This window comes from Diceros bicornis, chromosome 17, assembly GCF_020826845.1.
Source record: "Diceros bicornis minor isolate mBicDic1 chromosome 17, mDicBic1.mat.cur, whole genome shotgun sequence".
Lineage (NCBI taxonomy): Eukaryota > Metazoa > Chordata > Mammalia > Perissodactyla > Rhinocerotidae > Diceros > Diceros bicornis.
Genome location: NC_080756.1, coordinates 24,007,997 through 24,025,042, shown reverse-complemented (window position 1 = coordinate 24,025,042; position 17,046 = coordinate 24,007,997). Strand labels below are relative to the sequence as shown.

The 17,046-nt window shown below is 38.5% G+C and overlaps 1 protein-coding gene across 2 annotated transcripts in view; it reads left to right on the top strand.

Moving 5' to 3' along the window:
• The window catches only part of ANO6 (anoctamin 6), a 186,124-nt gene extending 169,613 nt beyond the window's left edge, over positions 1-16,511 (top strand). For both annotated transcript variants that reach the window (XM_058558450.1, XM_058558451.1), the window contains 4 exons: positions 1,775-1,980; positions 5,917-6,119; positions 7,423-7,528; positions 13,597-16,511. In XM_058558450.1, coding sequence (XP_058414433.1) covers positions 1,775-1,980; positions 5,917-6,119; positions 7,423-7,528; positions 13,597-13,803 — 722 coding nt within the window. In that variant the 3' untranslated portion in view covers positions 13,804-16,511. The remainder of the gene's footprint in view (positions 1-1,774; positions 1,981-5,916; positions 6,120-7,422; positions 7,529-13,596) is intronic.
• The last annotated feature ends 535 nt before the right edge of the window (positions 16,512-17,046 follow it).

Below are 17,046 nucleotides of genomic sequence, written 5' to 3'. Positions count from 1 at the left end.
CTTGTTTTATCCTTTTTCAGAATGTCCCTAATACTGTCAATTCAAACATCCCTCCTCATTATTTTACTTGTGTATATTTCTTGAAGAACTTGAGCATCACTTTTCAGCTTTTTTTCTTAAATCCATTTGGGATTATTAACTAAATTTGCATTAGAATTCTAGATTGTATTTTGGAGAAAAAAAATTGATGTGTCCCCAAACTTGAGTCTGCCCAATTAAGGGTATAGTACATCCTAATATCCACTCATTCATTCATCATTTGTTTTTCTTTATTTTTTTAAGTCAATGGTCATAACAGTCTAAACATTTCTCACTAATTTTTTCCTAAATGGTCTGTGCTTTTGTTGTCATTAGAAATGGTATCTTTTCTCTTTTGGATTTTTAACGGGGTTTATTACTAATATAGTCCTAATTTCTGGCTTCTCTTGAATAATAAGGAGATCTGGCGACACTGGGCCCTCATTCCAAAATGGCAACTATGAGTGGGTCCCTTTCATTAGGACATGCACTTACCAGTTTACCACAGTTGACTGCACCCACGCCACACATTTCTATTACTTGCCTGGCCCCTGTGGGTGGATGAGTTTATTTAGGCTTAGGTGAGTCGTAGACACAGATGTTGACATCATTACTTGGTGCTATGCTGCCGACCCTGTGATATCACTAACTCTGGTCTTTGCCTGACTTCCCCGAGTATTATGGCTCCTTCCTGGCCTGTGGACCTGCCAGATGTTTCCAGCCTTATCTGCTCTCATGCAACACACCTTGGCCTCTCAGACCAGAAGCAAATGCCAGCTCCTCCGACTTAGCCACCCCCTCCACAGTCTTGCCCTTCCTGGTGGTCTCTGCTCCTTGTCTGAGCAGTAGTCCTACAGGGGCTGTAACTTTTCCTCTCAACTTTTCCTCCTCCTTCCCTACCAGTTAGGAGGGAAGAGTCTAACACTGAAAAGTTTCTTTTTTAGATCTTCGCCCTTATCATTTCTAGCCTCTGACTCCCCATGGTACAGCTGACCCCAGATCTCTGCTGCAGAGATAGCAGCATCTATCTATTGCATCTATAGCAAGGGCATAAATTACAGACAAGGAGAAAAGAACTCCTAAGCCACCACTTGAATTTTGACCCACTGTGACCACATAGACTGTAACAACTTCAAGATAAAAATTCCTAAAGAAGGATTATGTTTTGACTTACTAAGACACTTTTATCACATACATTTCTGTGATTTGTAATAATACCACAAATTCTCTGAATGCGCTGCACTTGCATTCACAGACTCAGGGGAGCTGGCTCACTTGCCTATTTTCAGCATATTTCCTCCAAAATTCTCTAAGCATAGCCTTCTCAAAGGTACATGTCTTATTTCTTTTTAAACAGTAGATACTTCTACAGTATTCCTTTTTTTAAAAATCTCAAATCATGAATCATCTTCCAACATTGTATTGTTTCAACATTGAGAATGAATAATATGCTTAGATTGTCCCAAGTTTATTACCAGCAAATAACTTTGGTTGATTACAGATTTTTAAATATATTATTCCTATTAAGTGTATACATGTGAAAGAAACAGGCTATAATTAGTCTTCTTTCTAGAGATTTCATATTTGTCTTTTGTTTGGATTCTTTCACTGTTGAATGTTATTATTACCACAGATGTCTTTTCTCTTTGGGATTTAGTTTGTTGTTTGCCTTTCTCTTTCTTTATAAGAGTAAAGGAAAATATGTTGTCCTTCCATCCATCCACCCCTCCATGATGTGTGTCCATTCCATTGACAGTTATTCAGTTTGGGTTCGTCACCTTATTTGTGGCCTCTTTTCCACTGGCCCCTCTGTTGGCTCTGGTGAACAATATATTGGAAATAAGAGTGGACGCGTGGAAAATGACTACCCAGTATAGACGCATGGTGCCAGAAAAAGCCCAAGACATCGGAGCATGGCAGCCCATCATGCAAGGAATAGCAATTCTGGCTGTGGTGACCAATGTGAGTAAACTTAGGCTTCACAGAGTAAAGACCTTGAAAAGTCCAAAAGTGCATTAGGGTTGCCATTTAAGGAATCAAATGTTTAGTATTTTTGAAAATGGGAGGAAGATGCCAATACTATCATCCGTATAAATGACATAGTTGTTATAACTGTAATTGTTATTCTTTTTTAAGTATATTTTAATTGTTTATTATTATTCTTGACTTACAAAGTCAAGACCTCTTACAGAGGCAGTTGCTAAGAAGAGTAACCATTTATACTTTTGTTGCTCATTGCTGAAGTTTATATTCAATAGAAACATGGTAATAGTAATAAGCACTAACTCTTTCAGTCCTCACATGACTATAAAAGGAGTTATCCAATAGTGCTTTTATAATGGAGATAGAAATCCATCCATTTAGAGTTTGAGGATCCTAAAATAAGGGCTAACATTCCACCATATTTTACTATACATCCCAAACTATCAAAATATGAATTATTTGATGATGAAGTATAAACACTTTGTGCATTCCCAATCATGTGTTACTTTCCTTGTCCCCTAGGGCAGAGGTTCTTCAAAGAGGCGGGTTTAGAGCGAGTCCCATCTTTCCTCCCCACCCCACTCGTTGGTCTTTGCCAACCACTCTCTCTGGTCATTAGCTAAGCACCCTCACGCCCTGCATAATATCCCAGCTGTGAGGGAACAGAATTCAGTTGTATATAACCTGTATTGATTATGGACCAGTGGGAACGGTCTTTTTTTTTTTTTGCACAGGCCAACAGGGAGCTCTCAGGCAGAGCAATTCCCATGCCAGCCCATCAAGGGATCTCCTTCCCTAGAAATACCTTTAAAACCAGGGTTATTTCCTCTCTTATTTCACTCCCTAGTCACAGTCTCTAACAAAATGATATCCCAGTTTTAATTTCTTAATCAAGCCACACTTGCCCTGAGTCCCCCAGCGTTTTCCCACGAGCACTTGTAGAAATAGAACAGAATTCGGCAGTGCCTGTGGGTCAGGCCCCTGGACGAGGGAAGTTGCTGAGCCCTGCAGACTCTGGCATCAGACCTGAGCTCCAGCTCCTAGCACTGCAGCTTCCCAGCTGCATGATCTTGCGCCAGGCCTTAAAACTTCAGAGCTTCATTTTATTATTTGTAAATTGAATAATTCCTATCACATATTTTAAAAATATTATATACTACCGAGGGTGGTTAGGGAATTCAGTGAGTTAATGTGTGGAATACACAGAGCCTGGTCCTCATGGAATGTTAGCTGCTGCTATTTTATCATCTTTATTACTCATCAGCGTTAACAGTGACTCCATGTAGACTTGGACAGGTGTCTAAACTAGAGGCACAAGAATTTTACAATGTGTCACTATCTGGCCCACAGTTACAATTTTACACAATGAACCAGGTATCTGGAACCCAGCTGTCAGCCCCCCACCCCCGCCCCAAGAACCCTCAATTTATCTGAATTGCACGCTCTCCCTACTTTTTGGAGAAAGTTGCAGATCACGCACAAAAAACTTCTAGATTATGTCAGTTTCCATTTACCTAAATAGCCCACACCTTCAACATCCACTGTGCTGCAAAATGAAGACTGATGTTCAGAAATACGACAGTGAGGCCTTTCAAGTTCCATAGTCATAAAAGGATGAATCTGTCATGTTCAATATGCTATACAACACTAAGCAAGGCAGGAACATGGACTCGTGTGCTTTAGGAAAATTTTCAGCAGCAAGGTTTGAAACTAAAAGTGTTTTTGTTTGACCTTCAGCTAACCAGAAAATTCAATTGACTCATACTCCCCATTCCTCAAGCGTCCTGGTTTGATTGTATTAGGCACCTTTTCCTGGTCTCCCCAGCATGGCTCCACTCCATTAGCACAGATGGAGTATTGGCTTTGTTTCTAAGGCTACTCTATGTGAATGTGTGTGTGTATACACACACAGGCGCACACGCGCCTGCTACTTGGTGCTACTGGTACTTATCCAGTAGTTGTTTTTTCTTATAACTTAGGCATCGTTTTATTATACTTGAGGAAAACTGCTTCTTAGGTCATTAATTAAACTATAGACAATCCTTTTTTCTGTATTATTAGGCTTTATTACAGCTTCCAAGATGCAGGTCCTGTGTATGTTTGTATACGTGTATATAAGAATTAAACACGTATATTATCCTTTCACTTACCTAATGTGTGCCTCCACAATCTAATGTGCACCAAAAAGGCTAACTTTCCATAATAGGAGAACTGTTAACTGTAGGAAGAATAGAATAGCCAGCAGAAAGATGAGAATGGATGTCAAGCAGGAGTTTGGTATAAAATCATTCATTTTAAAGCTGCTGGTTCAATAAATAAGCCGAATTGACACTGTTGTATCATGCCAGAGCATCTGCTATTGAAGACTAATTTTAATTTATTTTGATATAAATGGAAAATTGTGTTCAGAACAGCGTGGGAAATGAGGCCCACTGCATTTATTTGTACTCTTGAAGCATGTCTCAAAGCAGCTCAATTCAGGAGGAAAAAGTATCTTGTCAGAAGACAATAGAATTTTCTTCCTTGTTGGAATTTTTGTAGTTTCCTAAAGCCCATCTGCAGGTGATTCTATAAAAACCTATCATTGAGTTAAATGATAACAGGAAATTTTAATCTATTGAAATCTGGAAAAAGTAAAATATTCTTGCCTTACCCTATCACCACCATGACCACCACTGACAGGCAGGCACACACATACACATACACACACACACTCACAGAGATAGTTCACTTAAGAGGAAATGACAAAGCTGATTCTAGTAGGAGAAATTTTGCCACAGAAAAGCCCCTTAGTTGTTTTTCTTGCTTTGCCTGAGATCTTGTTTGTTGGCTTGTGGTCTCGCTGTGGCTAAACCATATGTTCCGATGAATACTATTAAAAATTATCTTGTGCCAAAAATATGTCTGTTCTGCTGCTTCAATAAATGACTGAATCATTTAGCTTTGTTTATTCACATAGAATTTGGATTAAAGTATATTCTTTACTTTCTCTTTCCTTTAAACCAGTTTTACACATTGGAGAGCTTAAAGCCCAAATTAAAGAACTTTAGAGAAAATTCATGTAATTCATAATAGCTTTACATCCTAATAGATGTCAGCCTGACACAGACCCAGGTTTAAGATCGACTCATATTTATTCCTTTAATCTGGGAACACGCTAAACTTTGCTTATTATTTGATAATTTGTAGTGTGCATAACTTTATCCGTTTAATCTTTTGGAAGTTCAGAGGCTTAGACAATAGATCTAACAAAATAGACATCATTGCTTGACTGTGAATGGAACAACTCCAATATAGTTTCCTGCTACCTACATTTTATTAAAATTAATAAAAAATTCTTGCTGTCTAATAATGCAACATCCATAAGTATATATGGAGAGTTTGAAATAAATCAGACTAGGGTTGCCTTGTCTAAATATGTCAAGATACATTTGAAGGCCATTATTTACTTAGATCAAGGAAAATATATTATGCAGTTTACATTGTATTTTTAAGAGGCAAGTGATAAAATCAGTTTTATATTGATTATTTCCAAAGGGAATTATATAAAGCCAAACTGTTTTCATAATATTGACCTTAGTATTACATATACAAAAGGGCCTTCTAAATCTAAATCATAAAAGAAAGATTAAAATTATATCACGTAGAGCTCGAAGGTTGATTTTTATTATATCAAGTAGAACTCCAGGCCTTTGCTTTTGAACTGCATGTGGAGTTGAGGACATTCCCTTAGAATTAAAGACTCAAAGATTTTAAAACACTCGCTGCTATATCCATTTGACAAGAAAGAAGGTTTCTGAATCTTTAATTTAAAAAAAAAATCAAATCATGAAAATGTAATTCTGGTATGTTCATTAACTATAGCTATAAAGGCTGTAAATTAATGCCCCCTTTATTGTTTTCCTCCCAACACAGGCCATGATCATTGCTTTCACATCAGACATGATCCCCCGCCTGGTGTATTACTGGTCCTTCTCCGTCCCTCCCTATGGGGACCACGTGCACCACACCATGGCGGGATACATCAACAATACGCTCTCCGTCTTCAGCATCTCGGACTTTAAAGACAAAAGCTATGAAAATTCAGACGCTGAGTTTGGTAACCTTACCACGTGCAGGCAAGTTCTGCTTCCATATTTAAAAATGCATTTCATCTTTTAAAGGACTTTTATTGTCATGTAATTCTATTTGGTATCATTTAAATGAAATTCCTTAGAGACATTTTTTCCTAGGTTTCTTTTCAATCAAACTTAAAAAAGGATAAGATATAAAAATTAATACAGACTAGGGTTAGAACTTTCAAATCAAACCATAAAGCAAGATTTAAAGATGAGAGTTTCAAATGATTAGAGGGACACTGATCCCAGAGAAAAGTCTTATATCTTAGAAATGAAGAAACTCTAAGAGTTACAAAAAGCAAGATAATTCAGTTGTTATGACTGTGTTATTCAAGCACAACCTGATGATATTGAATGATGACAAACTAGCACCCTCACTTAAAGAAATACAAAGACAGGAAATGTAAATACTTCAGCCTAGCTTCGCAGTATTCTCTAAAAACATTCCAAAGCTGTCTGCGTTGAGTTCAGTAGCTGGTAAGTATACTTACAACTGTGGACAGTATACATGAACTAAATTACCAGTTGATAAAGTTTGTTGACTATAGGTCATAGAGTCTTTTTTAATCAGTCTTAAACCTAAAGGAGGCTTTAAATTCATTTTGTTCAACTAATGCCTTCTCTGATTCATATTCTCAACAACATAATCTAGAAACCAGAAATAAGACCCAAATCAGTGTTTCAGCGTTACACATAGTAGAGCCTCCTCAGAATCCCACATTGAATCTGCTCATTCTTACTTTATATAATTCTAAAGAGTAATTAAACTCTTCTAGGTCTAGTAGGTTACAGGCAGAAAATTAGAAATGTGCTACCTGAGGGAGATAGATTAACAGCAGTAGCACATAACACCTGACAGCAAAAAAATTAGGTAAGAAAATTATAACAAGCAGGTAGTACTCTGTATAGGGAGAGATAACCCCATAGCTGAGTGAACCCTGATGACACCATTATATAAATAAATTTATAAACATGTTTCTGAAAATATCCTAAATTGTTTTAGATATATTCTTTCGAGAAAGCAGGGATAAAACGCTGGCAAAAAAAATTTAAGATACTTTTGTTCTTTCTTACAAAAATGAAATCTGTCATTACCATCATCTCCCTATTGTATGTTAAATGAAGTATTACTGGAGTAGTTATTTGAGGGTTTTATCAACAAATTGAACTCTTGGAGAAAATTTATATGATGTGCAATTTAAGAGAGCATTGCCTTAAATATGACCTCTCTTAAAACGGGCCCTTGTTTACAGTATTTGATCAAAAAGAATTATCTCCTGACATGCCTCCATTTTGTTTCCAGGTATCGTGATTTCCGGTACCCTCCTGGACACCCACAGCAGTATAAACACAACATCTACTACTGGCACGTGATCGCAGCCAAGCTGGCTTTTATCATTGTCATGGAGGTAGGAGAAGTCTACTTTGAAATAGTTTATAAGACAGTGTATTTGCAGACCTTTTATTAGCTTTCAGGTGTTGCCAACTCTGACTTAAAATGTGCCATACATTCTTATCTCTTGCTAATCATTATTTTAGGATATCTATTAATCAGATTTGACCTGAGAATACCCATAATGCTCTCATTAAGTAAATGAAGTTGGTTATCTGCTTTAAAAGTTAAAAGCATGTTGTGTTTTGGGGGATTCATTTCCTTTCGGTTCAGTCTTAATTGAGTGCCATTGTTTCATTTGGGGCATCGGGCTGCATGTTAGACTGTGAACGGGCTTATTCAAGACAAATAAGATGTGATCTCTGCCCTTGAGAAACTTTTGTTGCTAGAATAGTTTTATTTGTATTAGTATTAAGTATTTTTATTGCATTTTCATAATATACCTTCTTATAATAGTTTTTTATATCCCTAAAGTTAACTAGCTCTAAAAAATGACTAAGGCAGCTATAAATTTAAAATTAATCTAGCCGACTTTACTTCTTCCCCTGAGTGGATAACTACTACCAAATTCCAAAGCCTCAGAAGTTGCTTGATTGGTGTGGTCAGTTAGGATTACATTTAGCTGCAAGAAACAGAAAGCTCATCTACAGGGGCTTAAAAAATTACGGTTGAGGGGCCGGCCCAGTGGCATAGTGATTAAGTTCGCGTGCTGCACTTCAGTGGCCCAGGGTTCACAGGTTTGGATCCTGGGCGTGGACCTACGCATCACTCATCACGCCATCCTGTGGCAGGTGTCCCACATACAAAGTAGAGGAAGGTGGGCACAGATGTTAGCCCAGGGCCAATCTTCCTCAGCAAAAAGAGGAGAATTGGCAGCAGATGTTAACTCTGGGCTAGTCTTCCTCAAAAAAAACAAAATGTACAGTTGAGGGGTCGGCCCAGTGGCATAGTGGTTAAGTTGGGGCACTCTGCTTCAGTGGCCCGAGGTTTGCAGGTTCAGATCCCAGGCACGGACCTACGTACCGCTTATCAAGCCATGCTGTGGTGGCATCCCACATACAAAATAAAGAAAAATGGGCACAGATGGTAGCTCAGGCCCAATCTTCCTCAGCAAAAAGAGGAAGATTGGCAACGGATGTTAGCTCATGGTCAATTAAAAAAAAAATTACAGTTGATTTTTCTCACATAACAAAGTTCACTAGAAGTAAGTGGTTGCTCCTGAATCAATACCACTCACTGATATAAGGACAGTATCTCTGATTCTCTAGGTTTTCTCTCATTGTATGTCACTTCATGGTTGTAATATGACTGCTCCACCTCCAGATAACACATTTATGTTCCAGGTAGGAAGAAGAAGGGCGATGCTTGCCATATCTGTTCCTCTTGTCAGAAAAGAAAATGCTTTGCCAGAAGCTCCCAGAGCAGACTTCCAGCTATATCTCATTGGCTAGAACTGTAGCACATGGTTCCTCCCAGCAGCAAAGTAGGCTGAGACAGGAGGTATTTAGTTTGCTCTGAATAAAATCAGAATCTGTTAGCAAGAAAGAAGTGGGATAGGTACCTGGCTTTGATCATTTTTCTAGTATTTTTTTTAATAGCTGCCAAACATTAATGGAAGAGGAACATAATTCCTCATTAGCTCACCATCATACGTGGATTCTTGAAGTACAGTATCTGATATTTCAGCAAGAGTCACTACTTTATATTCAAATATGTAGTTGTCAAAGTGTTTAGACTTCTGCTTTTGATGTCATGGGGACTGAATACTGTGAGGGGCCATCCCCCTGTAAAACATGTAGAATCAGCTTAAAACATAATTTCCTTTGCATTTTTTAGCTCACTAGAAGGGAGGAGAATCTACAAAGAGGGAAAAAAATGGTGATGGGCTGAAATAGAGCAATGAGCACCCCTGACATTCAGGAGTGCTCTGAGAATGAGTGCTATTGTGAGTGCCTCCATCTAAAAGCTCAAGGAGACCAAGGCTTGGGTCAAAAGTGAAGTAGAAGAGCTGAGCTTAAGATTCTGAGATTTATCCGGGGACCCAAAAAGGACTAAATTTGCTTCAGAGCAGAAGGAAATGCCTGTCTTCTTTGGAGAAAAGTGTCCTTGATTTAGATCCCAGGTTTTTCTCAGATTGAGATAATCAAATATGAGCTTACAATCAAAGATCAACGATGACAAGGAGAAATAAAAAAAAAAAAAAAATGGGGGCTGGCCCAGTGGCATAGCAGTTAAGTTTGCATGCTCTGCTTTGGCAGCCCAGGATTCACTGGTTCGGATCCTGGGCGTGGACCTACTCACCACTCATCGAGCCATGCTTAGGTGGCGTCCCATGTAGAAGAACCAGAAGGACCTACAACTGGATACACAACTATGTACTGTGGCTTTGGTGATGGAAAAAAAAAAAAGATAAAGGAAGATTGGCAACAGATGTTAGCTCAGAGCCAATCTTCCTCAAAAAAAAAAAAAAAGAGATTCAGCAGAAAAAAACTGATTTGGACCCTCAGTAACTTCAAGAGTTTGAATGATCAGATAAGGAATATAAATTAACTGTATATGAAAACATTTAAACAAATAAATGACAGAATCAAAAATGGGCAAACAATAAGAAACTATAAAACATTATAAGGCAATTTTGAAACATAAATAAAACTTTTAAAAATAAAAATATATATTGCTGAAATGAAAAAATTAACATATGGATTAAACAGAAGTTTAGGCAAATACGAAGAGAGCGTTAGTGAATTAGAAGATAGGTCTGGAAAGAATTACCCCTAACACATCACAGGGAGATAAGAAAATGGAAAATACAAAGAGGTTAAGCAATATGGAAGAGAGAATGAGAAAGATTATCTTAAAAAAAAATCATAGAAGAAGAAAATGGAGAATAGAGGAGAGGCAGTATTTGAAGAGTTAATGGCTAAAGTGTTTCCAGAGTAGATGAAAGATATCAGTTGACAGAGCAGAAAGCACAATATATATCAAGCAGAATACAGAAATCCACACTTACCACACAGTGTAAGGGGAAGGCAGCACACCAAAGATGAGATCTTACAGTTAACCAGAGAAAAAAGACAGATGACTGAGAATAAAAATTAAAATGAGAATGAGAGTAGACTTTTTAACAGCAACAATGGAAGCCAGAAGAGAGTAATCTAATATCTTCAAAATGCTAGAGAAGGCAGCTGCAAACCTAGAATTATAGCAAAACTGAGTAATTGAACAATCTTTCCACAATGAAGACACCAGGTCGTATGGTTTCATAGGAGAGTGATACCCAAACTTTCTAGAACAGATTATTTTAATCTTACACAAACTCCTCCAGAGGTCAGAAAAAGGAAATACTCTCCAACTCCTTTTAGATCCTAAACTCAAAACATAATAGAAAGGAAAATTATAAGCCAATCTCCCTCATTACATAGATGCAAAGATCTTTTTAAAACGTGCAGACAAGCGGCTGGCCTGGTGGCACAGCGGTTAAGTGCGCATGCTCTGCTTTGGCGGCCCGGGGTTCGCAGGTTTGGATCCTGGGCACCGATGCACCGCTTGTCAAGCGATGCTGTGGCGGCATCCTGTATAAAGTAGAGGAAGATGGGCACAGATGTTAGCCCAGGGCCAGTCTTCCTCAGGAAAAAGAGGAGAATTGGCATCGGATGTTAGCTCAGGGCTGATCTTCCTCACAAAATAAATAAATAAATAAAATAAAATGTGCAGATGAGAGGACATCAAACCACATTGGCTTTATCCCAGAAGTGCAAGGTAACATAGAAAATCCACATATCTATAAATATAATCTACCTCAGAAATAGATGGGGAAAAAAAACAAACCTCTCCTTCCTACAGCATCAACTTTTGCCTCTTTACTGTGGAATTTTCGTCATTCAAACACACTAATATCTCTCTCATCTCAAAATAGTCTCCACCCTCACATTACCTAACTGATCAGAAGCATTTGACACAGCTGATCTCTCTCTCCTCCTTGAAACTCTTCCTCACTTGGCTCCTAGGAAACACATTTTCTAATTTCTGTATTTTCTTCTTGATTTCTTTGCCAGTTCCTTCCTTCTCTTCTCCTTAATGATCTTGGGACTCATTCCTTGGTTGTCTTCTTTTCTCTCTGCTTGCAGCCTTGATGATCTCATGCAGTCCATTGGCTTTAAATGCCATCTATATGCCAGTGACTCACAAATGGATATCTCCAAATTTCCTCTCTCCTGAACTCAACCCATGAATCCAACTGCCTACTTGACCTTTCTACTTGGATATCTAACAGATATTGCAACTCTACTGCCCCAAATTCCTGAATTTTCTTAAATCCACTCCTGATGTAATCCTCCCAACCCTGCCCTAAATCTGTTCCATTCACAGTCAGTCTTTCCCCTTTCAGTTATGGCAATTGCCTCTCACCAGTTGTTTAAGTCAGAATTCTTGGAGTCCTCCATGTTTTCTCTCTCTCTCTCACCCCACATTCAGTCCTATTGGCTTTTGCCTGGAAAATATATCACAAATCTGACCATTTCTTACCAGCTCTACTGCTACCACCCAGGTTGGAGCCACCATCAATTCTTGCCTGAATTAGGGCAACAGTCTCCTAACTGGGCTCCCTATTGTCTTCATATCTCACTCAGAGTAACCAAAGTCCTTACAATGACATACAAGGTCTCACACAATCTAGTCATGCTCTGTTACCTCTCTGACGTCACTTCTCTCCTCCTCACTCTGCTCTAGCCTTGCCATTCCTGGAATACATCCTGCAGGCTTCCACCATATAGACGCTGCACTGGCTGTTCCCTTTGCCTAGAATGTCTTTCCTCTTGATATTTATCTGCATGGCTAATTCCCTCACCTCCTTAAAATCTTTGCTCAGTGAGGCATATTCAGACTAATCTATATAAAATCTATATAAAATTCACCTCCCGCCATAACACTCACAATAACTCTTACTCTGCTTTACTGTTTTCTCATAACTCTTATCACTTTTTAGAACCATGTATAATTTGTTTGTTTTTAATTATGTTTATTGTGTATTATCTCCATCCCCTTCCTAGATCAGGGATCTTTAAATAGTGAATAAATAAAAAGGTGTTCAACTTCATTAGTCATCAGGGAAATGCAAAGGAAGACCAAAGTGAAAGTCCATTTCAAAATCACTATGTTGGTTAAAAAAAAATGTCTGGAGGCCGGCCTGGTGGTGTAGTGGTTAAGTTTGTGCACTCTGCTTCGGCCGCCGGGGGTTCATGGGTTGGGATCCCATATGCAGACCTACACACCACTCATCAAGCCATGCTGTGGCGGCATCCCACATACAAAAGAGAAGAAGATGGGCACAGATGTTAGCTCACGGCCAGTATTCCTCACCAAAAAAAAAAAAAATGTCTGATAACAAGTGCTGGCAAGGATACAGAGCAGCTGAAACCCTCACACACTGCTGGGGGGAGTATAAGCTGGTATAACTGCTTTGGAAAATACTTTGGTACCATCTTGAAAAATTGAACATTCATGTAACATAGAGTCTCAACAGTTCTACTTGTAGGTGTATACTTTTGAGAAACTCTCACGGATAAACTCCAGAATCCAAGCACAAGAACATTCCCAACATCATTATTTCTAATAGAAAAACTAGAAACAAGCCTTTGATAGAGGAACAACCTTTTGATAGAGGAACGAATAAATTATAGTGTATTCAAACAGTGGAATATTATACAGAAGTGAAAATAAAAGAAAACGATATACATACACTTACACAGATAGGATAATGTTTACTTCTGGGGAAGAAGCCTGGGAACCAGAGAGAAAAGGAACACACCCAAAAAAATACTACAGCATTGTCAGGGTTATGGTGAGTGATAGAGATTTTAGATATATTCTTTTCTACATATCAAATAGTATTCTTGAAATTTATAAAGTAAAAAAATGTAGCTACTTGGCAGAGCCACATTATGGCAGGAGAGATTGGATGTTCATGTAGAATGCTCACCACCTTGTCCACATATACTGCTCTAATGACCAGCAAAATAAATGAAAGGAACTCTGTGTTCCCCTCCATTTCTCTGTGATTGACATTTTTCTTCTTCTCTCCTTCAGCATTTCATCTACTCTGTGAAATTTTTCATTTCATATGCAATTCCAGACGTATCGAAAAGCACGAAGAGCAAGATCAAGAGAGAAAAATACCTAACCCAAAAGCTTCTCCATGAGAATCACCTCAAAGATATGACAAAAAATTGGGGGGTCATAGCTGAGAGGATGGTAGGAGTAATAGATAACAATTTACGACCAAAATTAGAATAAGAGGTTTATGTTCTGAGAAGCACTTTAAAGAATAAAGAATATAGCTCTGTCAAAGTATATTATGAATCACTAATGAGAATGTTTAAGTCAAGTCATTTTGGCAAATATGAGTCTTAACTATTGCCATTTTCATGTAGATTATTTTTCAGTTTCAGCTACCGATACAGGAACTGGAAAACGTAAAACTTTGATCAAGAAGGGCATAAAATTAATCACCTGGAAAATCTAAAATGTTACCTTTTTTTGATAAATTTGAATTTCACTAACAAAAAAGTCTCTTAGTGTGTTTAAAAACCACCCCTTCTAAAACAGAATGGATTCTTTTTTCCCTCTGTTTGATTACTTTCATTTCCTTTCTGTTCTCAAGCACGTGATCTCTTATTGTCAGGCAGGGTTTCATTTCTTCACTTGGCCAGATCTGTTCCAGAGTTATCTTTCCCTTACAGCACCATCATTAAAGACTAGACATGCTAGCTTTGTGTGATTAAAAATAGTTAACTCAGAATTCAGTTTGAGTGCTGTATTAAGTGGCAAACAGACTCAAGAATTCACAACATTTAGGTGTATTATCACATCCCTACAGAAAAGGAAACCTCAGTGAATAAGAGGAAATAGTTTCAGTCTTCATTTTGGCCTATCTTTCCATCTCAGAGAAATACTCTTAATGAATTGGAACGACGATAGCAAGGTTCTGAGGTATATTTGTGCTAATCCACAGTGACACCTTTTATCTTCCAGGAGCTCTCCTGGAATGTTTTGTGCCTAATCAATGTTGACTGCTTTGCAAATCTCAAGGGAGTAGATGACAAAAGCAGAGAAAGTTACAGATTCAAATAGAGTTGTAATTCATATTGATCAGGATAATTAATTTACTTCTAAAGGTGTGTAGTTTCTTGAAAAAAATGAAATCAAGTGATTAAAATTACATTTTTATCAACGTAATGGTCCGGAAAAGATAAGCCCATCAATTTCCCACCAGTTGCCCTTTATTCATTAGATACAAGAGGTCCAGTATTACACATCACAAGCACCATTGTGAATGGCTCACTACACAGCCATTGTGACATATCGGTGCTGTGCATGATTAAGAGAATGGCGAGTTGCCCTCATTATGAGCCACCCTGTGTCCCCTGTGTTGCCTTTTGGCAGGGATTCTGCACATCCAAGTGATCAGCATACCAAAGCATCTGCCATAGTGAAGGTAGCTCATTGTAGCCCCCATTCTCTTATTCCCAGCCCGGTAACTTGTTTGTAATTGCATGTTTGCACCAGGAGAGCATTTGCGGGGAGCAAGGGGGAGAAACAGGAGTATGCCCAGATTATTCCCAATCAAGACAAGAGACTCTGGATTTGATTTAGCTTCCAGCCTCCCCTAAGGCCAATCAGGCCATTAAGGGTAAGCAAAGAAAGTGGTTTGGTCACAAACCCTGCCATTAGCTAGAGGTAACTTCCTCTATCACTATGTATCTCTTGCCCTCGATTTGTTCAGCTCATCAGTCTTTCCTGCGCCTCACTGCCTTTTCGGGTGCCAGGCCCTCTGGTAGGCTCTGGAGAAGACACAGGGCCCACACCCTCACCCTTGACTGTAACAGGGCCTTGCTGGGTGCAGGAGAGGGTGTCTTGCACCAGGTTCTTGCTAGACGGGCCACCACCCACTAGGATGCTGCTAAATGCTCAGGTGCCCCAGGAGCCAAGCTGCTCAGAATCCCAGCAGCAAAGGAAAATGAAACATGTTTCAGTGAGTAGATTTAGATGCTTGTTATCGTAGAGTAGCTTAACTCCAGGTCACAATTCTAAATGCCTGCCATGAATGTTAAAAAACAAAAAACAGTATTTATGTAGGCTTCATCAAAGCAGTATTCTAGACTTTTGAATTGTCCCAGTGGATCAGGGACAACATTTCACTAACTTGCTTGATGATGTTAACGATATGATCAGAGAGTGCTCACGACAGGCACGTGAGGTCTGACTGCACGGGGAGTGAGAAATTAATTTCTTCCCAGTGGGGAGGCTGTTTCTCATCGTGCACAGCCTGGAGGGCGGTGCACTGCTCCTTTCCCGTTCACCTCTGATACTGCTCCTGGAAGTGGGGTCGCTTCCTCTCGTATTACCTCTTCTCTTCTCTGAAGTGTATGACTATCTCCTAGTGTTGGATTTCGCAATTACTCACTGTTTATGGACGCATAGAAAAGGAAATGTTTTTGCCTTATCTCCTTGTATATAAAATAGAACTTTCAAAGAAGTGTGCATTTACGTTTTCATACATCATCCTTCATAAATCGTCTTTATAGTTTAAAATGTGCTTCTGTGGACAGGAGGGAAAAAACCTCTACATTTTTAACGGCAGCAAATGTGATGTATGACACTGCCAATATTCCCAAACAGCTACATTTTAGTGGGGGATGCAGGGTCACCTGTGACACTGACAGTGTTAATGTAAGTCTAGTGCTGACTTGTCGGTGCTAAAGAAAAATGTGGGGCTGTGTCTGCAGGCAGTTGTGGGCTGGATCTGTAAATGTGAGCAGAGGCAGCACCCCTAGAAAAAGGATGGGTGTGGCAGCGGACCTATGAAGGGAAAATCGGGCCCTAGACCTGCCCAGTGGTAACCACTAGAGACATTTTAGTTTGTATATTCTTTTGTAATGCCTGTGAATTTTAATGGGTTGAAGCATTAGACCAAAATACTCAGGGGATTTTCCTATAACAATCCCTCAGATGTTTTAGATATGCCAATAGAAAGGGAAAGCTGTCATTTCTGTTTGAAAACAAAACAAGGCCATCTTGTAAACTGTTTGTCACCAAAAGTCTTCTCTTTTAATTGCACGTGCATCTTGAATTTAAGAAAACATTAATTCACAATATGAGGGTAGAATGTGCTCTCTTGTTGAAACACTTCTTGTACCATTTTACCATGTTCATATTATATTTTAAGGTGTTTGAAAAGTTAAAATGTATAAGCAGCTTAACTAAAGTAGAACTGAAATATACGTGATGCTTTTCATACACTATGGCATAAGATGTAAAGTTTGTAATGTTTTGTGAATTTCTGTGCATTTTAATGTTCTTTTATAATTATGAGCATTTTAATAAATTCATTTTTAAAAACAATTCTGTGGTCTACCCTGTACTTAATTGTCTTAAAGTTTTTAAGAAAGAAGGCAAATCTATATTTGCTATTTACCAATTATGTATCGCTCAGATAACAAATGTGTACTTTTGGGTAGATTGTATCTAAAATTATAT